Source organism: Leopardus geoffroyi, chromosome B3 (genome assembly GCF_018350155.1).
Source record: "Leopardus geoffroyi isolate Oge1 chromosome B3, O.geoffroyi_Oge1_pat1.0, whole genome shotgun sequence".
NCBI lineage: Eukaryota > Metazoa > Chordata > Mammalia > Carnivora > Felidae > Leopardus > Leopardus geoffroyi.
In genome coordinates this window covers 28,052,054-28,076,509 of record NC_059337.1, presented here as the reverse complement: position 1 = coordinate 28,076,509, position 24,456 = coordinate 28,052,054, and the positions used below count along the sequence as shown (strand labels likewise).

Here is a 24,456-nt window from a genome sequence, read left to right as displayed (position 1 = left end):
TGAGCCGGGAACAGGAGTGTGTGTGTGCAGCGGAAATCCCGCCCCCCGGCGCTTGCGGTTGGCCCTGACCGCAAGGGGTGAACCCCTAGGAGGAAGATGAACAGGGTTGAAGGAAGCAGGAGAGATGGGAGGAAGGGCGAGTGGGCTCCTGTTTTCCATTGGCTGGGCCTGCCTCGTAGACTCTCTGTGATTGGCTGGGCGCGGGGGCGGTAGTCCCGTGTCGGCCCGCCCCTCCGGTCGAAAGAGGCATAGGGATCACCAGCGCCGGCGGAGCCAGCGGCTTCTTGGAGGCTGTGTCCGCACGCCGCCGAAGTGTGGCGGCAGGGCCTTAGCGCGTCAGGTCCTCGTCCCCGGGGGCGGCGAGGGCGGCGAGCCGCTGGGGCGGCGCGGGTCGGGACCCAGGGCACGGTCGAGCTAGGGCGCGGCGGGCGTTGGCGCGGCTGCCGGACCTGGGCCTGCGCGGACCGCCCGCGGCGCGCGTCTTGGGCTGTCTTTCCATTTCAAAGTGATTATTCTTTTGGATTTTTCTGCAGACGTGACTTTTGATTAATTTGTTTCACGCACCACTTACTGGTACGGAATAAAGAGGCAGATGCATGCTACTGTCATTTGTCGTTGAAATGTGGGCTTCCTGTCTTTCCTGTGTTTACCTTTTGGATTTAAGGGAAGGGGATGACATTGTGATTTGGTCTCCTGTGACCGTCCATTCTCAATGTCTTGACGACGTAGTACAGAAACCAGGCGAATTCCGTGTGTGGCTTTTACCTATATTGGAAGTAGGCTTTTTCGTTCCTCCTCCTCCTTCCTGTCTCTCCATCTTTCTCTTCCTTTCTCTTCCTTTCCTTCCCCTCCCCCAACGGTTCTCTTCTCCCATCTTTCTGAGTTTTTTTTTTTTTTTTTCCCCGCATTAAACCTTGTGCGAGGGTCTTTGTACAATTCTGAAAAGCTTTAGGTATTCCAACATTTTTATTTTACTTGCAGGACTAACAACTGGGAGGAAGCTGGAGGAAAGATGCCCTCTGATTCTTTCTGTTTGGCTGCCCAGACTCGACTTGACTCCAAATGGTTGAAAACAGATATACAGGTGGGGTTTCCACATGCCTTTTTCTTAGTGTGTTTCTGCTTCTGCCTCCATATTTAATTTTCTGTTTAAAGCTTTATATGGGATAAGTAAGAGGATGCAGATCAGATCTCGCCATGGTAGAGAAGCAGGTTTATTTCCTATAATTTAAAATGTACCTTTATTGTATCAGTTTTTATAGACTGTGGCTACATTTTAATTGAAGTTATGTGTAAGTGCAAGAAACTTGAGATCTGATTATGCAAACATTTTTCCTATTACTATTTTTAAGAGGTCTGTGTTATTAAGTATACCTTGGTGATATTTAGTGATAGTTTTTGAGATGTTCAGATAGGAGGGGAAGTGACATGTAGTAATTTATTATGTCCTGCAGAGACTCACAGGACCCTGTGTTTGTGTTCCTGGAGAGACAAGAGTTCATTTGAGCTGTTTGTTTAGTATTTGTGACTGGTCATATTAATAGGAAGTGCTCAGGTTTTTACATAAAGAATGTGTGGAAACAAAATGTTGGCCTTAGACTTTCTAATGTTTTGATTTAATAATGTAATTGCAAGCTTGTCCAGACATTGTCAAATAAATAATAGCAGTAATGGGGGCGCCTGGGTGGCACAGTCGGTTAAGCGTCCGACTTCAGCCAGGTCACGATCTCGCGGTCCGTGAGTTCGAGCCCCGCGTCAGGCTCTGGGCTGATGGCTCAGAGCCTGGAGCCTGTTTCCGATTCTGTGTCTCCCTCTCTCTCTGCCCCTCCCCCGTTCATGCTCTGTCTCTCTCTGTCCCCCCCCCCAAAAAAGTAAATAAACGTTGAAAAAAAAAATAATAGCAGTAATGTTTCTGTAGACTTTTTTTTTTTTTTTGCCACAAGTTAGTTTTCTTTGTAAATGGTTTGTAAAAACTACTTTTGTTAACTCCATATTAACAGGAAAAAGAAGTGTCTGAAATATTTTGTAGTATATATGGGTTTTCTTTCTCTTTCCTGAGGTTAACTGTTTTAACTATTTATCAAGTAATCTACCTTTTTCAGTATGATCTTGCACAGTTTATCAAGAGTCATATATTCTGTAAGCACTTGATTCTAGATACTTGAAGTATTATTGCCCTTCCTTTTTTTTTTCTTTTAAAATTTTTATTTAAATTCTAGTTAGTTAACATACAGTGCAGCATAGGTTTCAGGAGTAGAATTCAGTGATTCATCACTTACATACAACATCCAGTGCTCATCATAACAAATGTCTTCCTTAGTACCCATCACCCATCTAGCCCATCCCCCACCGACCTCCCTCCCCTCAGTTCTCTATCTTTAACAGTCTTTAATGGTTTGTTTCTCTTTTTCTCTCTTTATTCCCCCTTCCCATATGTTCATCTGTTTTGTTTTTTAAACTCCACATGAGTGAAATCATATGGTATTTGTTTTTCTCTGACTTATTTGGCTTAACATAATAACACTCTACCTCGATCCACGTCACTGTGCAAGATTTCTTTCTTTACGATGGCTTAGTAATATTCCATTGTGTATTATGTATTTGTGTGTGTGTATATATACACACACACACATATAACATAGATGTATACATACATATATATACACTACCACATTTTCTTTATCTATTCTGTATTCATCAGTCAGGGACATTAGGGTTGTCTCCATAATGTGACTATTGTTGATAATGCTGCTATAAACAGTGGGGTGCATGTACCCCTTTGAATCTGTTTTTGTATACTTTGGGTAAATACCTATTAGTGCAGATGCTGGATTGTAGGATAGTTCTATTTTTAACATTTCGAGAAATCTCCATGCTATTTTCCAGAGTGGCTGCACCAGTTTGCATTCCCACCAACAGTTATTGCCCTTTCTTAATTTTTTTTTTTCTTAAGTGTTGAGTCTCAAGTCATGATCTCATGGTTTGTGGGATTGAGCCTTGTGTTGGGCTCTGCGCTGGCAGCACAGAGGCTGCTTGGGGTTCTTCTTTCCCTCTCTCTCTTCCCTTCTCCCACTCACGTATGCACGTGCTCTCTTCTCTCTCAAAAATAAATAAATAAACATTAAAAAAAAAAGTGTTGAGGCCTAGTAGGTATGAGAGCCAGGTGCTTAGAACTATGTTGTGGATTTTGGGATTGTTATTAATGGTATAATGTTAGATTAAAGCACAAAGAATTGGGTTATGAATTGGCATAGTAGTGACTCTTTTGGTTTGTTATTGTTTAAACGTTGCCTTTTATTTGGCAATTACTGTTCATTTTCTTTTGTTATTTTTTTAAAAAGTGGGGTTGTGGGAGGTAAGATGAGTAATTTCTTATTTCTGAAATCTTGAGATTCAGGGAAACTGATTTTAAGGCTTGTTTTTTAAATTAGTGTTTTTGTATTTTGCAAAACTTGTTGAAGTAAAGAACTTTATCTCATGAAGTGTTTCTTTTCTTTTTAATCACTATTGAATAACTGCTTAATGTGAGTTTTAACATCTTGATCTAAAACCAGTTTAATGCTGAGTTTAGTGCCTATGATGATTGAGGCAGATATGCTTAAAAAGAAACACTGCTTATGCTTTAGAGTGCTTACTATTTTCCTTTTGATTTAATGTAACATACGGTGCTTGGCCCTTCATAGACATTTCAAATATTAGTCAAAGTCATCCAAACTTATCCCAGGAGTAAGTGAAGAGATCTATGTTTTGGAGAGTGCACCAGAGGGAAAATGTGTTTTAGGTATTGAAGCCACTTAATATCATGAAAAAGGTGATCATGGACCTTGGTTATATATAGTTTCTCAAGCATTGCTTATTATATGTGAGGAATAAATGTCGTTTTACCCTAAGAAATGACTTAGACATAGTTTCACTCTTTGGAATCCTTCCCGCAGACACACATTGCAGATGCAAGCCTTGTACCGATAGGTTTTACCCTCTCTACCAACTGGAGTGGGAAGTGCCCCATTTCTTAGGTAGAGCTTTTGTATTGGGAACAAAATTGATAACTGGTTAATTAATATTATGTGGGGTAGAAACATGTTTCTTAACCATAGGATTTAGCAAATCTATTTTCTACAGCTATTTTTGTTTGAAATGTCCTTGAGGTTTTAGCAACTTTAGAAAAGAAAAATTTTTAAAGGCTATGAAAACTTTTAATATGTGTATATTATGAAAAGCATGGACACTGATCCTAGACTTTCTTGTTAAATGTGTCAGGCCTAGGATGTTGCAACGAGCTGCCCCTAATGGAGTGACAATTGTATGGCAGGCGTATATCTGGCTTTTACATATATAATGCTTTTTGCGTTTTCTTTAAAATTTTTTTTTTTAATGTTTATTTATTTTTGAGAGAGAGACACACACAGAGTGTGAGCAGGGGAGGGGCAGAGAGAGAGGGAGACATAGAATGTGAAGCAGGCTCCAGGCTCTGAGCTGTCAGCACAGAGCCGGACATAGGCCCGAACTCACTAACCACGAGATCATGACCTGAGCCGAAGTCGGACGCTTAACTGACTGAGCCACCAGGCACTCCTGCTTTTTATGTTTTTGATACTCTTCTTTTTTTTCTTTTAGAATTAAAAAAATAATTTTTTTTAACATTTTATTTATTTTTGAGAGACAGAGCCCAAGTAGGGGAGGGGCAGAGAGAGAGACACACACAAAATCTGAAGCAGGCTCCAGGCTCTAAGCTGTCAGTACAGAGCCTGATGCAGAGCTTGAACCCACAAACCACGAGATCATGACCTGAGCTGAAGTTGGATGCTTAACCAACTGAGCTAGCCGGGTGCCCCTTCAATACTCTTTTCTGATTGTTGTGTGGAGTACTTTGAATCGGCAGTTCTTCACAACTCTCTTGAAGAGTCAATAAAATACAGAGCTAAGAGATGTTATCTACATAATCACTACCGTTACCATTTTTTATATTTAAAGTCCTGTTTGATGTGATTGGTAGTTTCTCAGTGAACTGAAAAGTCAATTAAGCAAAGGAACTATAAAAAATAGTTTTTTTAAAGGTATATGATACCTTAAAACCTTTTTATTCTTTTTTTTTTTTCTTAAATTTGATTCAAGAGATAGCAAAAGGGGGAGGGGTAGAGAAAGCAAGAGGGAGAGAGAGAATCTCAAGCAGGCTCTACACTGTCAGTGCGGAGCCCTATGCAGGGCTCCATCCTGTGAACCCGGAGATGATGACCTGAGCTGATATCAAGAGTTGGATGCCTAACTGACTGAGACACCCAGGTGCTCCAAGAGCTTTTTATTCTTAAATCATATATGCACATTTATTTGCTAGTCTTGATGTAAAGCTAAGGGTATGTCTTTGAGCATGGTCCAAGAATGGTATTATCCTTTTCTTGCATAATCTGTACTCAGATTAATCTCCTTACAGTTTCTATTTTTGGGTTCTTTGAAGTAGAGCATGAAATTAGATATGTATGATGCAATTTTTTTTTAACTTTTTATTTTGAAGTAATTATAGACTCATAGGAAGTTGCAAAGAAAGTGGAGACGTCACTGTATACTCTTCACCCAGACTCCCCCAGTGGTTACGTCTTATATAACTATAGTACAGTATCAAAACCAGGAAATTGACATTGGTACAATGTGTATATAGTTCTCTGCCAATCATGTAATTATACCACAAAGATCTGCCTCTTGCTCCTGTATAGTCACACCCTCCTTACCCCACCATCTCTGACCCCTGGCAATCACTAGTCCATTTTCCATCTTTTTAATTTTGTCATTTTGAGAATGTCATATGGTAATGTGACCTTTTGAGATTGGTTTTGTTCATGGTGTAATGCCCTTGAGGTCCATCAAAGTTGTTGAGTATATTAATAACTAAACTCGAATCATTTGTCTCTTCTAATCATCAATTTAAAATGAGTAAAGTTAAGTTAAATATTAAATAAACATAAAATTATTACATGTATATACTGTCACTTTATGCTTGGAAATATCAGTACCTTAAAGAACATAAAAGTGATCATCTTGGTAAATTCTATTCTCAGGTTTTCCAGTTGACAGATGAGATGTAGAAATAAAAGAATTTTGTAAATACAGGTAACTTAATATTCATAATGGTATCTTTTGATTAATTTCTTGTCTATAGGATAGGTAGCATACCTCACTTTTTTTTTATTGATGAATTTGGTTATTTGTCTTTTTCTCTGTATTTTGGATTAATTTTATCCGAGCTTTATACATATTGTTAGTTTTTTTTTAAAAAAAATAACTGTTCTTAGAAAAGACTAATAATGTTTATAAGGAGAATATAGTAAGGTTACCATCACACATTGACCACAAGACTTTTTTGCAGAAGAAGATTGAGTAACACATTTATGGCACCCTCTAAGAAAAGAAAATGTGAACCAAGGATGTTATGTTCTAGTAAAACTGACTTTTCAGGTAAAAAAGGCACAACTTTATCAATGAACGAATATTGTTCCCATGAGCTCTTCCTGAGGAAGCTAGTAGAGAAGGATCTTTAGATGACTTAATGACTATAGATGGGCATGAAGACTCTTGGTTATGTGTGGAGCCTGGAATAAATGAGTTTTAAAAGGGAGAGAGCATATTATGTAATTGCTGTAAGGTTAGACATGGTACATTATAGTATAACTGTTCTGCCAGTATCTAATCTATTAATGATACGCATCGAAAATTTCACTTTAGGTGTTGTATTTCATCTGGGGTTCCATTCAGGTCCTTTTTATATCTTCCATTTCACTTGTCATCAGGTTCATATTTTCATATTTGTGAGCCTATGGACATATCTATATAATAATGCTTTTAACGTTCTTGTCTGCTAATTCTACTATCTCTATCACATCTAGCTTTATTTCTATTGATTGCTTCTGTTGTTTCCATTGATTGATTGCTTTGATTATGGAGCATTTTGTATGCCAGGACATTATAAGTATTATGTTATTCTGTGCTGGCTTTTGTTTTATTTATTTTTTTTATTGAATGCTGGACATTATAAATATTATTCTGTGCTGGATTTTTTTTTTTTTTTTAAGAGCATTAGTTTGGCATGCATGTAGGTTAGTTGGGATCAACTTAACTTTTTTAAAGCTTGATTCTCAGGTTTGTTCAGGCTGATGTAGCACAGCCTCTAGTCATGTGCTAATTTATCTGCCTTACTAAGGCAATACCCTCCTTAGGACTCTTCCTAATGTTCGGTGTGTTGGGTGTTTTTTTCATTCTGTTTGGTAGAAACATAGGCTTTTCTCAGACTGGAAATTATGGGAATTCTGCCCACTTCTTTCTAGAGCTTCTTTCCCTAGCCTTGATAATTTTTTCAACTATCGGTATTCAGCCCAAGACTCAAAGTGTCCCCTCTGCCCATCTCTAGGAATCATTCTCTGCAGCTCCCCCTTCACCTGTATTCTTGTCATTTTAACCTACTTATAGCTGAACTGTCTCCTCAATTCAGCAAGACCTCTGGGCTCTATTTGGATTCCCCTTTCCTGTGCTGCATCCTGGAAGCTGCTTCTAGGCAGTAAGCTTGGGCACTTGTAGGACTTCATTTGTTGCCCTTCTCAGGGGTCATAGCCCTGGGCTGTTGTTGTCCAGTGTTTGAAAACAGCTGTTTGATGTATTTTGTCTGGTTTTGTAGTTGATTACAGCAGAGAGGTAATTCCTAAACAAGTTAATCCTTCACCGGCAGAAGCAGCATAGGCCTTCCTAATCTGCTTTTAATCTCATTCAGAGTTCTTAATTATCTATAATGTATTTTTTTTGATTCTAGAATTTCCATGTTTTTGTTTAAATGGATTTTATTGAGTGCAGTTATATTTTAAGGTACATCTATTTTAAATGTTTAGTTTCAAGTGTTTTGGCATTTTTTTTCCTTCCTTTATAGTTTCTTTGCGTGTTCCCTTCCCTCTGGGCTGGCACCCCAGCATACCCATGGGCTGCCCTTCCCCTGCAGTCTTGGATATAATGTCACCGATAGCATGTGGGTTATGGCTTCCCAACTGCCTACCATGGAGCCAGTGACACAGCCTACAAGGTGGTGGGAGAGCAGGATCTAGCTCCCCATGGACTGAACATTCATCTCTCGACAAGGAGAGATGAAGGAACTAGTATTTTAATTTATTTCTTTTTTCTTCCCTCCTTGGATTGTTGATGGTTTCTTTTTGCAAACCTAGTAGAAGAGCCCCACATGCCTAGTGAATGTGCCTAGTCAACAACCTGCTGTATCTGCTATTCACTGTGGAGTAGGGCCTTTTTCTGTAAAGGGCTAGATGGTAAATATTTCTGTGAGCCGTGTGTTCTTTGTAACAACTACTTACCTCTGCCATTGTCATGCCACACATAATATATAACAAGTATGTCTGGGTTCCATTAAAGCTTTATTGATACTGAAGTTTGTCATAATTTTCATGTGTCACAAAATATTTTCCTTGACTATTTTTCAGCCATTGAAAAATGTAAGAACCATTTTTGGTTTGTGGGCCATATGAAATCAGGTAGTGGGCCAGATTTGGCCTGTGGGTTAGGCCTTAGTTTGCTTACCCCTGTGGTAACGTGCTGTGTCTTATGCTTCATGTATTCCCTTGTCCCCCTTTCCCCTGCCTCTCACTGCCCTGGGCTGACATTTGCCAAGTAAAGTGTCAGGACTTTAATCTATTGCTCAGGCTGTCCTTTTTAGGACAGTCTGTGTCTATATTTCTATCTTTTGCATCTGCTCTTGGTCTGTTTCTATTGTCTTCTATACATTTTTTTTCCATTTTTCTGTCACATTATCTTGCCTTATCCATTATTATTTTTGTTTGAGTTCCAGATAACTGTGTATGAAAAACTATTGTGATGATTTGAGGCTCTGGCTCTGGGTGACAGTTTCCTCCTCTGGAGGGGAATCTATCAGTCCAGTTGCACTAGCAGTCCCAGGTCACTGCAGAGAAGTTGAGAACTGAGATGAATCAAAACTGGGCTTCTTCCCTAGGAATGCCATCTGCTCCCACTTCACCCCTGCTTCTCGTGTGTGTGTGGGCCTTCGAGGTTTTGCTCAGAGCAAGGTTTATTTACTAGGCCTTTACCCCATGAGGACCCTGGCTGCAGCCTGTCCCCCAGCAGCTCTGCTCAGCTATTGGCTTAGTCCTGCTCACAGAATTGGCAAGTGCCTTTTGGGGAAGCAGACTTAGGTTCTTTGGGCTGTACTTCTCTCTTGGGTCTCAGGCCTCCTATTCCTGGCTGCCTGATGTCTTAAAACAGATGTACTTTATGTTTCTATCTGACCTTCCTTGGCTTACTTTTTAAGTGCATTCTCTCTCTGTCTCTCTCTCTGTCTGTCTCTCTCTCTTTTTTTTTTCTTGGTATCTCTAAGCTCTAAACACCAATGTTATTCAACTGGGACTGCATCCAAAGACATTGATGCAGTCACCTTGTGGGTAATCCCAGTGTGCAGTTGGGGTTGAGGATGTTGGTTACTCTCTCTCCTTGGGCGTTGGCATTTCCTCCAGGTCCTGATCCTATATCCCACTTGCTGATGACTCTCAAATTTGGATCTCTAGTCCTGAACACTCTGTTAACATCTGGATTTGTATTTGCAGTGTGTATGTATGTGTGTGTGTGTGTGTGTGTGTGTGTCTGTGAGTGTGCATATAAGTATATGCATGTGTGCATGGAGAGAGGATCTCGGTGTTCATGTTCATAGTTAGTGTAAATCTCAGTGGTTAACACTGAGTTAGTTCTCTCTCATTCTGATTCTATCCCTACCTTTTTTTCCATTTGTCTCATCTGTCTCATTTGATCTGAAATGTCTTAAGTACTTTACTTTCCTGTCATCCTTTTTTGGGGTGACTCTTGGCAAAAGGCTCCAAAGTTATTTTCTTTGTTTCTAGTTTCTTCTTCTGTCTCTATCCATTGCACTGATAGTGAGTTACGCCTTAAATGATGATCATTTATTCCCTGGACCACCTAAAGTTGCCGTGTAACTGCTGGAGGCACACATGAGGCTGGTTAATCTGGCTCCTGTTTGCGTCCCAGGCTTACGTCTGGCTGTGTGGAAGCTGGACTGAACCCCGGCAGTGTTAGCTGCTCTCCTCTTACCTAAACGAGTAGATGGGCCAGGCTTTTCCCTTCCCTTATTAAAACAACAGGGGCGCTGAATGTTTGTGGCTCACTCTTTAGGAAGGAGTTTCCTTTTCTCCTTGCCAGTTGATACTTTTATCTTTTTTTCTTCTTTTAATTTTTGTAAATGTTTATTTATTTTTTTTGAGAGAGAGATACAGTGTGAGCAGGGGAGGAGCAGAGAGAGAGGGAGACACAGAATGTGAAGCAGCTCCAGGCTCTGGACTGTCAGCACAGAGCCTGATTCAGGGCTTGAACTCACCACGAGATCATGACCTGAGTTGAAGTTGGAAGCTTAACCGACTAAGCCATCCAGGCGTCCCAAGAGTCATATATTTTCATTCTAAGTGTGTTTATGGCAGTTATCTTGTTAGTGAGGTGAACAAATAAAATATGAGGGCTGAAAGAAAGCTGTTGCTTCTATGAAAACTAAGTTGGATGCTGAATTGGTTTTCTCTTGCTGTATAACAAGTCACTGGCCACAAATTTAGCACCTTAAAACAACTCATGTTTATTCTCTCTCTGAGTTTCTGTAGGTTAGGAGTCTGGCCACAGCTTAGCTGGGCCTTCTGCTTTGGGTCTAATAGGCTGCATGAAATCAGGGTGTGGGCCATGGTGTGCTCTCATTGGTGTCCTCTTTGTCAGAATTTAGTTCGTTGCAGTTGGGGGACTGAGTCATGGGCTCCTAGATGCTGCCCGTCTGCATGGCAGCTCATGGCAGTTTGCCTCTTCATGGCTGTAGAGAATGTCTCTTCTGGATGGCCCCACACTCTTCAGGGCTTACACCTGATCAAGTAGGGCCTCTAGGGTAATCTTCTTTTTTATTAACTAGAACTCAACAGATGTGGGACTTTAATTATATGTGAGAAGTTCCTTCGTGTTTGCCATAGATGGAAACAAAACCTAGTCACAGGTGTGATGTCCCATCTTATTCATGGGTACCCACCCAAACTCAGAGGGGATTACACAGGGTATGTATGTACTAGGGGAAGAGGATCTTGAGGGCTTAGACTTTTGCTTACCACACATGCTTTGGGTAAAAGTGAGATGCTGAAAATATTATTTGTACAGGTTAGGTAAAAGAGAACTCTAAAGGATTGGGGAAAAGGTCTTGAAAATCTGGAAGAATTCTAATCTGAGATTGCTCACAAAGTGCCCTTTAATTCTTGCTCCATTTAAAGAATTGGAGACTGGAAATAGTGGATGCTTCATAAGGGTGGTGCATGCTGGAATGATGACAAGGAATGAGTTAGTGGACTTGTAAAAAAAAAAAAAAAAAAAAAAGGCCCTGTCTTTTCTTTAAAAGTTGGCCAAACAGGGACGCCTGGGTGGCTCAGTCAGTTAAGCATCTGACTTCGGCTCAGGTCCTGATCTCACAGCTTGTGAATTGGAGCCCTGCATCAGTCTCTGTGCTGACAGCTTGGAGCTTGGGGCCTGCTTCAGAGTCTGTGTCTCCCTCTCTCTCTCTCTGCCCCTACCCTGCTCACACTGTGTCTCTCTCTCAAAAAATAAATAAACATTAAAAATAATAATAATAAAAAAAGATGGCCAAACAGATGTGTCTGTTTTAGTGTAAAGTGTCTTGTGTGTATGATATGAGGGCTTCTGTTTTCAATGCGTGCCTTCTCTGGGTGTCCACCCCTGTCCCTCATTGGCTGCTTGCTCTGGGAAGCCTTTTCTGACTCCTAAGTACTGACAAGTGAGAGTTATTTTTGTTTTTTTTTCTTTGAATATTACCATGGACTCATGTGTTTTTATTTACTTTTGCAGTCCACTGCAGTTATGTATTTTGATGCTCAAAATTGTTTTAAATTTGGTCAGTGGATTCCCCATAAGTCCTTAACCAGCTTTTTTGGTGCAAACACAAAATATTCCAGGCTCATCTTGTTGCCCTGACCCTTGAATCAGCCTTTTTTCCTAAGAGCCCAGATTTTGTTCAGTGGGAAGTGAGATTTAAAAACTGATACGTGGGTGCTGGGAGTACTTATTGCTCTCAGAGTATCATTGGTTCTAGGTCCTTTCCAAAACGAAGCACATATATTCAAATATAAATTCATATTGAGATTTCCAGTTCAGTTTGTTCTTAAAAATGTCCTTGATTTTATTTCTTTTATACTTAAAACATTCATATCTAGTAACACTAACATAACTGCTGTAAACACGTTTTATTATGTTAACACTGCTGTATCATACAATATATATGAGGTAGTTTTAAGATTTTAATTAAAGTCAATATTATGATTATTGATAAGACCAATGAGTAAAGTTTAAGATATTTTTTCCCTTAGAGTATATTTGACTAATGATGTATAATTGAAAAGGCCCCTGAGATGCTTTTCTTTGTGATAAACGTAGGTTAATTTGCTTGTTACCAGTTGTAGATTTTGCCTTTTTATGTTGAATTTTAATTTTTGAAGATCAAAATCATTGCTCTGTTTTACAAGTAAAAATATATAAAGTTTATTCAAAATCTTTCATTCATCTCTACTGCCCATGTTCCTCTCCTTGTCTCCCTGTAGATAATTATTATTATTTGTTTCTGGTTTATCTTTCCAGAGTGCGTATGTATGTGTCTTTTTTCTTGTGTCTTACGCAAAAGTTAGCATGGTATGTATACTGTTATGCACTGGGCCTTTTTCACTTAACTATATTTTTTGGGATGATTTTTATTAAATGTTGATGATTGAATAAAAAAGAGGAAATGAAATTTTTTAAAAAATCATCTAATTCTTTAAGAATTGCATTGTGAGTATGATCATTCTGTAAGTTTATTATTTATCGTTACCAGCTTGCTTTCACACGAGATGGGCTCTGTGGCCTGTGGAATGAAATGGTTAAAGATGGAGAAATTGTATATACTGGGACAGAATTAAACCAGAATGGAGAGCTTCCTTCTAGAAAAGGTAAGGACCTTTCACTAGTAGTTTTCATTTTGTAAAGACCTTTATAAATTGTAGTTTATAGAAATTTTGGAATGTGCAATGGGAATATGAGTACCTGAACATAACTCTGAAATTTTGTTTTCTCTTTGGTGATTGTTGTCTAAATTACAGTTAATTATGAGCTACCTGGATTTCATTGTTCTTTGTAAATGAAGGTCTTTTCATTGCAAAGCTACCTTGCTCTGGTGTCCTTCCCCAGTTAATATTTCTTCTTTTAAGTTTTACAATATATCTTGCCTTGTCAAACTATAAATAGTAATTATTATAAGAGTGAGGAGATACAATTACTCCTGAAATTTTTCCTATCTGTCTTCTATGGGAATATATAAAATACTTTTTGTAAGCCTTTGGCCTGTGGACTGGACTTGGCCCCTTATTTCATTGTATCTTGTATTTTTTGCAGAGAAATACCAGCAAACACTCTTGTTTAGGCCTGTTGTTATGAAAAGTCAACAAGACTCCGTCATTTAGTTGTTCTCAACCTTGGCTGTGGCTCAGAAACTTTTGAGTCTTTAAAAAGAAATGGATGCCTGTACCCACCCAGACCTGTAGAATCTCAAAAACCCACTTGAGATCTACTGCTGAAGTTGCTGAAGTTTGTTAGTCCCACTATTTGAAAGCCATCAAGGTGGATAAAAATATTACTTTGGAAAGTAGTTCTAACCCTCTTTGTAGAATGAATTGAGATAGTGTCCATTTGAAAATACACTGGAAAACATTGGTATATTTTTTTGGTTACAACAGCTAGAATTTTCTTTTTTTCCTGGCATTTCATTGTGAAAATTTCCATACACCCAGAACAACTGACATATCTACATAGTGAGCAGTTGCAAATCCCACAGATCCTACCACAAGTGTTTCTCTTCACTTGTTTATCTCAGGGGTCCGTGGATCTCCATTCTTCTGTCCATTGGTGCATCTTACCTGGCTCCCTTACTTCATGCATATCATTTACTTGATTGAGTTCAGTTTAGCTTTTTCTTTCAGTAAAATATATGCATAACGAAATGCATATGTTTTATTATTCCACAAGTTTTGACAAATGTAACTTGTGTAACCTAAACCTCTCTCAACATTACTTCCCACTTAGAAAATTCCCTTGTGCCCCTTCCTGGCCCCTCCCAGACCCCACTTTCTAGATGCAGACATGGGTCTGATCTTTCTTTCTGTTGATTAGTTTTGCCTGTTCTAGAACTTCATGTAAATAGAATGATGTAGTAGTTTGTTCTTTTGTGTCTGGCCTCTTTCACTCTGTAATTTATTAATAGTTTCAGTGGTTCATTACGTTTAAAAAAAAGTTTCCCATCTCTTCTTCCCACCCCTCCAGTATTTGTTAATGAATTAAACAATATTTCCCCCAATTTTTTTTTATGAAACACTCATTCTAAAAGATGCTCCAAGAAAAACTATTTACTTGGAAAAATTCAAAGTATATTTCTGATTATATTTGATGAATATGTTTTCTTCTTTTGAAAGTCATATGGTTAGAAAGCAAAGCATAATTTTTTTTTTAACGTAGGTCCCAATTGAATAATTTTTTGGGGGATCATTTTTTTGGTATTCAGTAAAAGTTTCTATTTTAGGTGTGGCCTGATGTGTGCTTTTTATTGTTAGAAAATACTTTTTTCACGGACAGGTTTATATCTATACCAAATTCCATTTAGAAGACTATGTATGGGGCACCTGGGTAGCTCAGTCGGTTGAGCGTCTGACTTCGGCTCAGGTCTTGATCTCGCGGTCTGTGGGTTCGAGCCCCGCATCGGGCTCTGTGCTGGCAGCTCAGAGCCTGGAGCCTGCTTTCGATTCTGTGTCTTCCTCTCTCTCTACCCCTCCCCTGCTCATGCTCTGTCTCTTTCTCTGTCAAAAATAAATAAACATTAAAAAAATTGAAAAAAAAAAAAAAGACTATGTATGTTGATGGTATTGTAGCTGATTATGAAGAAAATACAGATTAGAGTAGAAGTTCTTTAGATACACAGTATTCCTTGTTGTATTTTCAAAGATTACTTTCTTTGGGAAAGGATCAGTTTCTTTCTTCCACAAACAGCCATGTTAGGATAGGTTTTTATTGTTGTCAAGTTTGATTCTTTCATGGCTTATTTCTGGGAAATAGTGGCTTCTAATAATTTCTATTTCCCCTGGAATAAACTTTATTACTTTCTTTTGCAATCAGATGTAGAACTTGCTAGTCCTACTGTTGAGGAAAGAAAGCTGCCTCCCATATAGTACAATTTTTTGTTAATTTTTGGGGATATTCCCCCACAAAAGACAGGCTGGATTATGGTCTCATACTTTTTCAAGTGAATGTTTCTAATTAACACCCTATGTGGGGTTATTTGTATTTATTATTTTGAGGGAAAGTAGAGGAGGGAATAGGATATTAAAACAAGAAAGTTAAGAGGCTACTAAAAGATATGCTAAGCTTATTTTTTATATTTGCTTAGGGCTGGCCTTCTATGAAGAATTTAAGCATGAGCTCTTTAATTTATTGTAAACCTTTTTAGTCTATGCAGGTAGTAGAAATATTAACCAGTATTTTGCTTAGCTGCTATATTTTTTCTTGAAAGTATTTTCTCATTATTTCCTTTTATCTTCAACTTTACCAACAAACGGAAGCCACAGTTTGCACAAATAACAGGGGAAGAGCTGGAAATTGAAGCGAGGCCTCTTGAGAAAGTTTCGCTATTTCTTTTATACTACAGATATTATTTCTTGACACCAGGATCAACTTCTTGTAGTTCCATGGAGCTGATGAGTTCATGTTGTGTATAAGTGTGATAATTGTTTTGAGTGTGTGTATGTGGGTGTCTAGTCAGTACTCTTTATGTGTTTTTAAGAGCTCAGAGATTATTTACTTGAACATGATTGTTTCCATTATATCCTATGCTGATTGGCAGCTTTCCTGCTGTTTTATAACTTTTCTTTGTAGTTGTAAAACATTAAATGTGGGCTTTCTCCCACAATAATTCATGATTATTTGGGCAAAAAAAGGGTGTGAGCAGTTCAGGGGTAGTGTTGGCTGAAGTTTGAGCAACAGTTATGGAGACTTGGTCTGGGTTTGAGGGATGGTGGTATGTGAGGTTATGTAGGAGAAGTGGGCACTGGCCTCCAGGTGGAGGACTGTGGAAAGCAGGACTGGCAGTGGATGTGCAGGGGCAACAGGGAGCAGTGAGCAGGAAGCAGCAGAAGTGTGTTGTGCCAGACTGTAGTGAAATGTACTCTTTTAGGTGCCCTGCTGCATCTAAATCCTGGGAAGTATGCTTGTTGATGCAGTGGACACATTCCCTGGGTGACATGTTTATACTTTGAAGTTTGAAAGCCACTGCACAGAGGGCCATGAATATTAGGAAAATTAAAGAAGACTCTGTCCTCCTGCGGTGGGAACTCAAAGAATTAAATCCTGATTCCCTAGCCCAAGGAGTCTCAACCTCTGTTGCTCATTAGAATAACCTGGAGGGCTTGGTTAGACACCCATGGCTGGCCCTTCCTCCAGAGTCTCGAATTTCTTAGAGTTGGTATGGGGCCTGGGAATTTGCATTGCTAACATGTTTCCAAAGTCCCAAGGATGATGCTTGCTTTTCAAAGAGTATGTCATGTTTGCTTTTAAGGCACAGTCTATTGCTTTGGGAGTTAGAGACGCAGAGGAAAGGAAAAGAACCTCCTCACGTGCTGCTTAGGAAATAAGAATATTAAAGAAAACCAACCATATTCCAAAGCAAATGACCACAGTTAGATTTCCCTCATAAACTTATTCTGTTCTCCATAATTAGTTCTTGTTGCTTTGGATCTCGAGTCCTTTATGGAAAGCGTAACCCACCTCTGGGAGTCTGCCTGGTGTCTACTGGCAGGGGTGATGTCAGCTTCTGCTGGAGTCTGTTCCCTACAGGATTAGTAGTTCCACTGAGGCTCTGTGTTCTTGTTTATTGAAGAACCATTTCTGGCTTTCACCTTTGGAAGGAAGCAGATAAGACATAAAGCTCTGGTTAATTGATTATACTTAGCAACAGTATCAGAATGGACAGGAGTAAAATTCTTGGTGTGATGGGCTTCGTGGCTGTGTGTGAGGATTTGTTTGTTGTCCACCCTGGGGGTTAGAACATAGCAAGGGCAGCGAGGCATGGATGCATCTCTAGGGTCTCTCACTGTCCTGGGAACTACAGAGTGTTTGTTCATATAACATGCTACTTGTATGAAATTAGGCACCTTAATTTTCTCTTTTTGATTTGCTAGCTCTTCCCATATTGTGGGCCTAGAGCATAGGGAAACTCTAATGATAGTAGTGAGCTAATAAAGAAATAAGGAACATCCCAACTCAATTTTATGTTCGGCCTTCCTTTTGCTTGTGAGCATTTCATCATGAATTCTGTGATGTGGGAGCCCATGTTTGTTATTCTGGTCATCTGGAAAGTGCCAAAGACCATTGGGATGTAAAAACACGTTGACAATTTTTAGTTCAGAATTTTGAGTCTGATCCTGCGAAGATGGTATCAAACAGTTTTCACAGGAATCTGACCTGGGCTCTGGAGGGGAATGTCTGTGCCCTGACTTTTCCGAGCTGGCATGGAGAAGTGGTTACAGAGAGGAAACCCAGTCTAGTAGTAAAGGGCTCACACTTTTCTTTCTTGATCAACTTGGTAAATTCTGACACATTTTTACAGATTTTGTAAACCAAGGCAGATAATATGTGAATTTGAATTCTATGTGGAAAAGTGCTACTTATTTAGTAGTAGAGATTTTTTTCTTTGGGACAACCAATACAAAACAAAGGGGTAGCAGAAAGCAAACATATGAAGAAAACGTTATAGGGTGGTTCAAGAAGCTTCCAGGGAAGGTCCCTGAGATCAGGCGCCAAGGCCTTATGCCTTGTTCACATCCCCTCACCCTGCTATGCCTTCACATTTACATTCCTCACCCTGCCTGTAACAACTCTATAATGGCTATGACCCGTGGGGACAAGCTCTGTTTTTTCACCATGGTATGCACCCCCACCACCAAGCAGAGTGCTGGCACACAGGAGGGATCCCATAAATAAGTAATCTGTGTTGTGAATTAGTGAGTACTTTCAGCTTCAGGCCGAAGAGGGGTGTACAAATTCCCCTAAGAAGGATGGGACACAGAAGATAAGTGACCTTTTATGTATCATTCAAGTGAATGCTTTGAGCTTTTTTACTCTGCTATCCATCCTTCTGAGTATTCTTCCTTAATTTTATTTCTCCATCTTTTAAAATCCAGTTATTGGTTTGATGATTTTTTTTACTGGAGAATGAAATTTTCCTGTTAAATGAACATAGGTATCTTTTTATTTATTCTGAACTCTTTAAATTGTAAGGTTGCCATATTACATGTATTACGTTACTAATAATGAGCTAGACATAAGAGATAGTTGCACTGTATCTTTATTTATTTATTTATTTTTAAATTTTTTTTTTTTAATGTTTATTTATTTTGGGGACAGAGAGACCATAATTTCCCTTGATATTTTTTTCAACGTTTATTTATTTTTGGGACAGAGAGAGACAGAGCATGAACGGGGGAGGGGCAGAGAGAGAGGGAGACACAGAATCGGAAGCAGGCTCCAGGCTCTGAGCCATCAGCCCAGAGCCTGACGCGGGGCTCGAACTCACGGACCGCGAGATCGTGACCTGGCTGAAGTCGGACGCTTAACCGACTGCGCCACCCAGGCGCCCCGCACTGTATCTTTATAATGCAAAAGAATATTGGGGCACCTGGGTGGCTCAGTCAGTTGAGTGTCCGGCTTCGGCTTGGGTCATGGTCTCATGGTTTGTGCGTTCGAGCCCCTTGTCGGGCTCTGTGCTGACAGCTCAGAGCCTGGAGCCTGTTTCAGATTCTGTGTCTCCCTCTCTCTCTGCTCCTCCCCCGCTCGTGCTCTTGTCTCTCTCTCTCTCAAAAATAAATAAACATTAAAATTTTTTTTTAATAATGCAAAAGAATATCAAGGGAAATTTGAATGACCACTTCTGTGTTTGTGTTTTATTTATTTATTTATTTATTTATTTATTTATTTATTTATTTATTTATTTATTTTCATCCAAGTTAGTTAGCATACAGTGCTGTAATGATTTCAGGAGTAGATTCCAGTGATTCATCCCTGTGTATAACATCCAATGCTCATCCCACCAAGTGTCTTCCTTAATGCCCCTTACCCATTTAGCCCATTCCCCCCACCCAGAGCCCCTCCATGTGTTTATGTTCTATTAGAAAGTTGTCACGTCTAATCTCTCTTAAAACTTTACTTCTTTGTAAGTAGAAAAAAATTTCAGTGTCATACAAATACATAATACAGTATCTTTGTTTTAACTAGTATTTGATTAGTTGGGACCCTTAGTGTGATGGTTAAATTATGTATCAACCTTGCTGGGCCATGTTGCCCAGATGTTTGGTCAAATACTATTCTGGATATTTCTGTGAAGGTGTTTTTTGGATGAGATTCACATGTAAATTGATGGACTTTGAGTAAAGCAGATTACCCTATAATGTGGGTGGGCTTTATCCCAAGCAGTTGAAGAGCATGAATAGAAAAAAGACTGACCTTCAGCAAGAATGAATTCTGCCTCCACATTTCCTTTGGATACAAACTAACATAACTGGTTCCTGTGTCTCCAGTCTGCCAGCCTGCCCTGCAGATTTGGGGCTTGCACTTCTATAATTGTATGAGCCAGTTCCTTAAAATAAATAGCTTCTGCCTCCCTCTTTCCCTTTCTCTCCCTCTCCTATACATTCTTTTGGTTCTCTTTCTGTGGAGAACCCTCACTAATGTGCTAAGTTACCCATAGTTTTCTCCTACAGTCAATCAGTCTATCTATCTATCTATCTATCTATCTATCTATCTATCTATCTATCTATCTATAGTTTATTTTTTGAGAGAGAGAGAACGGGAGAGGGGCAGAGACAGACGGAGACAGAATCCCAAGCAGGCACCAGTGTCAGTGCAGAGACTGTTGTGGGGTTTGATCTCATGAACCATGAGATCTCATTACCTGTGTGGAAATCAAGAGTCGGATGCTTAACTGACTGAGCCACCCAGGCGCCCCTCCTGCAATCTATTTTTCAGAAGCAATTGATAGTGAACAAGATTTCTTAAAGTTAGTGATTAAGGTAAAAACAAAACCCAAGTGAACCTTCTCGGATGGTGAAATGCTGATTTTCCTGATGGTGGCCCAAGACTGTTACAGGTATACCCCTCCTGCTGTGTCCCCCACAGAAGTGCTTTCTGACTCTAGGCTGCTGCTGCCCCTGGGTGCCAAGCCTTCACACCTTGGCACGCATCCTTCTGTAGGTCCTGGATATAGCAACTTGAATGGAAATCACTTTGGATGGTTTGTAAAAACTTCCTCACTGTAACTGGACAGGAATGTCTTAAAGTCCTGAGGTCATCCAGTCCTAGTTCCACTTTCTTTTTTTTTTACTCTTTTAAAAAAATCCTTTTTTTTTTTTTTTTGAGAGAGAGAGCACACACGTGAGCAGGGGAGGGGCAGAGAGAGAGGGAGACACAGAATCCACAGAAGTCTCCAGGCTCTAAGTGGTCAGCACATAGCTGACCCCACTGACCATGAGATCATGACCTGAGCCGAAGTCAGACGCTTAACCAACTGAGCCACCCAGGCACTCCCCTGATTCCATTTTCAGGGACCAGGTGGCAGAGGTCTCCCCCGTCAGTGGCCTCTCAGGTATATGGTCTTGGAAAGTCAGCTTCTCCAATTTCTCCTTCTTCCCAGCTTTCCATGATTTGTGATGTGTTTGGGCAGTTTGTGTTCTGTTTATTTTCTCTCTGTAAACTTTTAACCCTGCATTCATAAAAAGGAGAGCAGACAAATACTGAAGCGAATGTGATGTTGTCTCTGAACTGGTCATGCTAATTCTTATTGTTTCAATTATTCTTCTCTGTTGTTTTCTTAACCTCTAGTGACTTCATTCTGCCTTTGCTGTTGTAAATGTTCTCATTTATGCCCCTGAGAATAAAACTTGAGGTATGCTTAGTGATACTTCTTGTCTGCTTCCTGGTGACTGTCAAAGCTTTTCATCCTGGACAAGAGATTATATGACCAGTATACCCAGTTTAAAATGATCATTTTGTATTCTTATTTGTAAAATTTGTAGAATGGTATAGGTCAGACGTTGGCAAATTTTCTGTAAAGGGTCAGATAGTAAATATTTTAAGCCTTGTGGACCATAACTATGAGGTAAGTATGAGACCCTGCAGCTGTTGTACCAAAGCAGCCAAAGGCAAAACTAAGCAAATGGATGTGGCTATGTGCCAATAAAACTTTATTAACAGACCAAAATGTGAAGTTCATATAATGTTAATATCACAATATTATTATTCTTTTGATTATTTTTCAGTCATTTAAAAACATAAAATCATGGGGTGCCTAGGTGGCTCAGTCAGTTGAGTGTCTGACAGATCATGATTCCAGGGTCATGGGATCGAGCCCTGTGTTACCCTGAGCATGGAGCCTGCTTGAGATTCTGTCTCTCTCTCTCTCTCTCTGACCTCTGGCCCTCTCCCCTACCCTCTTTCTTTCTCTAAAAACAAAAAGTAAAATCTTTTCTTAGCCTTTGGGTCAAACACACATTGAACTTGGGCTAGAGTTGGCCCCTGGCTCTGTCAGTGGACCCCACAGTGGAAACCCAGGGCCTAGCAGTTAGAGCCAACACTGTGTTCTAGCCCCAGCTCTGTTTCCCTGACTAGGACCTACTCTGGGAAGCACAGTTTCTACATATGTGAATGAGAGACAACAAGGCCTGTCTCCATGAAAGGTCGTTTGTAAAGCTTAAAAAGGATAATATTGTTTGGCTAGATGCCAAACTATGTAGTACACATTGGTTTATTTTCATTTTTCGTTAGCTGTCCCCCGCCCCCCCCCCTTAATATCCTGCTTTTTGGGGTATCATTTCTAAAATTAAATGTATCTTGTTTCTTAAGATACTACTTTGTTCTCATACTTCCCGTGTTATTAGGTTAAAATAAGGGGCTAAATAAATCACTTATTTAAATTAGTGTTTAGTTTCTCAGGTCAAGATAGAGGGTTATCTACTGCAGATGCAAACTGTTTTCCCCCTATCCTTAATACATTTCCTCATGTCTTAACTGGCCCAAGGCCATGTCCTGCTCCAGCTTTCAGGACCTAGCTCATTGCCTGAAAATGCTTCTTCCAGACTCTCTTCCAGCTGTCTTCCCTGGTCCTTGATAAGTCACTCAGGACCTTGCCAAAGCCTGATTTGTATTGATTAGTTATGTATGTGATATATATTTTCTAGAAGTTTTTTAGGGCTATAGAAGGTATCTTTTACTTTTGTATAAAAGTGTTTACCATGGTACTTTGATGTGCTGGGTGGTAAATACATGTTTGTTGAACTTAATTGAAATTTTACTGTAAATTTAGGGAAAACCATTTAAACAATTTTTATTTTTAAAAGTACTATGGTGCAATTTATTCCTTTTAGATGTTCAGTTCAATAAGTTTTAAAGACATATATAGATTCATGTAACCATCATTGTGATTACGATTCGGAACAGTTTCATTGTCCTTAGAAAAACTCCCTTGTGTTGTTCCCTTGTGTCACACATTTCCCCAACCCCTAATCCCTGGCAACCACTCATCTGTTGTCCATCACTGTAGTTTTGCCTTTTTGAGAATTGTCATATAAATGGAATTATATGTAATATAACATTTTGAAATTGGCTTTATTTACTCACTAGTTATATCTTTAAGATTCATCCAAAGTATGTCCCAATAGTTCTTTGTATTAGAGTAATATTCCATGGTTTGTACCACAGTGTTTATTCATTTTGGTTGTTTCTATTTTTTTTTTTTTTGGTAATTATAATCTGCTATGAACATTTCTGTACAAATTTTGCATGAATATAGTTTCCATTTCTCTAGGATAAATACCTAGAGATGTATGACTGTTGGGCTATATACTAAGTGTATGTTTCACTTCATGCAAAACTGCCAAATTTTTTTTCACAGTGGCTTTATTATTTTGCCTTCCCTCCAGCACTGTGTGTTAGTGCCTGTTGTTCTGTATCCTTGTCAGCACTTGGTATTACCAGAACTTTTAATTTTAACTATTCTTATAATTATGTAGTAGGAGCTCATCTTGGTTTTATTTTGCATTTCCTTAATGGCATGTAATGTTAAATACCCTTTCATGTCATCCTTACATCCTGTTTGATGAAGTTTCTGTTTATAATTTTTGTTAATTGGTTAATTAGGTTGTTTTCTTTTTGTTTAGTTTTGAGAATTTTTTTATGGTTTGTATTCTCATTACGGGTCCTTTCTCAGATACATGATTTGTAAATATTTTCTCTCAGTCTGTACCTTGGTTTTTTATTCTCTTAATAGTGTATTTTATAATTTTTTCTTTTATGGATTGTGCTTTTGATTGCATGTCTAAGAATTTTTTTGCCTGTTGTCTGGTAATGAAGATTTTCTCCTATGTTTTCTTCTAAGAGTTTTATAGTTTTTCATTGTATTATTAGACCATTAGTCCATTTTGAGTAAATTTTTGTATAAAGTACAAGGTTTGGGTTGAAGTTATTTTTTATTTTTGCACATGGATATCAAGTTTTTCTAATACTATTTTTTCCTATTCAATTGCTTTTGTACTTTGTAAAAAATGAATTGACTTAATTTGTATGTGATTATTCCTGGACTTTCCAGTCGTTGCATTGATATGTTTCTATCCCTTTGCTAATGCCGCCCTGTTTGCTTACTGTGGCTTTATAGTATTAGAATTGGTTTTAAGACTGTGGCTGAGTACTGAGTATTAAAATTGACTCTTCCAACTTTATTGTTCCTTTTCATAATTGTTTTATTTATCCTAGTTTTTTTGCTTTATATGTAAATTTTAGAATCAGCTTCTCTAATATCTACAAAAAACTTGCTGGGCTTTTGATTGGTATTCTGTTAAATCTATAGATCAGTTTGGGGAGAATTAACGTCATTACTGTATTTTGTCTTTCAATTCATGAACGTAGTATATCTCCATTTATTTAGGTAGTGTTTTATTTCTTTCATCAGGATTGTGTACTTTTCTGCATACATTTCCTATACATATTTTGTTAGTTTGTACCTAAGTATTTGCTTCTTCTGGAGCTATTGTAAATGTTTTAAATTTTTTTTTTGCTTTCCAACTGTATGTTGATATTATATAGTATGTCTTCTACATTATGTCTGTTATGTAGAAAATATGTAGATGATACTATATATTACATTTTTGCGTGTTGGCTTTGTCTCCTGTGACCTTGCTAAATTCACTAGGCAGTGCTTGTAGAATGTTTCTTGGGATTTTCATGAAGGCAGTCATGTTGTTTTTGAATAGGAACAGTTTTTTTTTTTTTTCCCAATTTTTCTTGCCTTATTGCATT

The 24,456-nt window shown here is 38.8% G+C and overlaps 1 protein-coding gene across 7 annotated transcripts in view; it reads left to right on the top strand.

The window, feature by feature from the left end:
- Window positions 1–227: 227 nt before the first annotated feature.
- Window positions 228–24,456, top strand: part of HERC2 (HECT and RLD domain containing E3 ubiquitin protein ligase 2) — a 273,658-nt gene continuing 249,429 nt past the window's right edge. For 3 of the 7 annotated variants that reach the window (XM_045448941.1, XM_045448940.1, XM_045448937.1), the window contains exons 1-4: window positions 228–340; window positions 534–573; window positions 982–1,084; window positions 12,911–13,025. In XM_045448941.1, the coding sequence (XP_045304897.1) occupies window positions 1,013–1,084; window positions 12,911–13,025 (187 nt within the window). In that variant the 5' untranslated portion in view covers window positions 228–340; window positions 534–573; window positions 982–1,012. Of the gene's footprint in view, window positions 574–981; window positions 1,085–12,910; window positions 13,026–24,456 lie in introns of all 7 variants that reach the window. The other 4 variants (XM_045448942.1, XM_045448938.1, XM_045448943.1 and 1 more) reach the window with 2 other exon arrangements.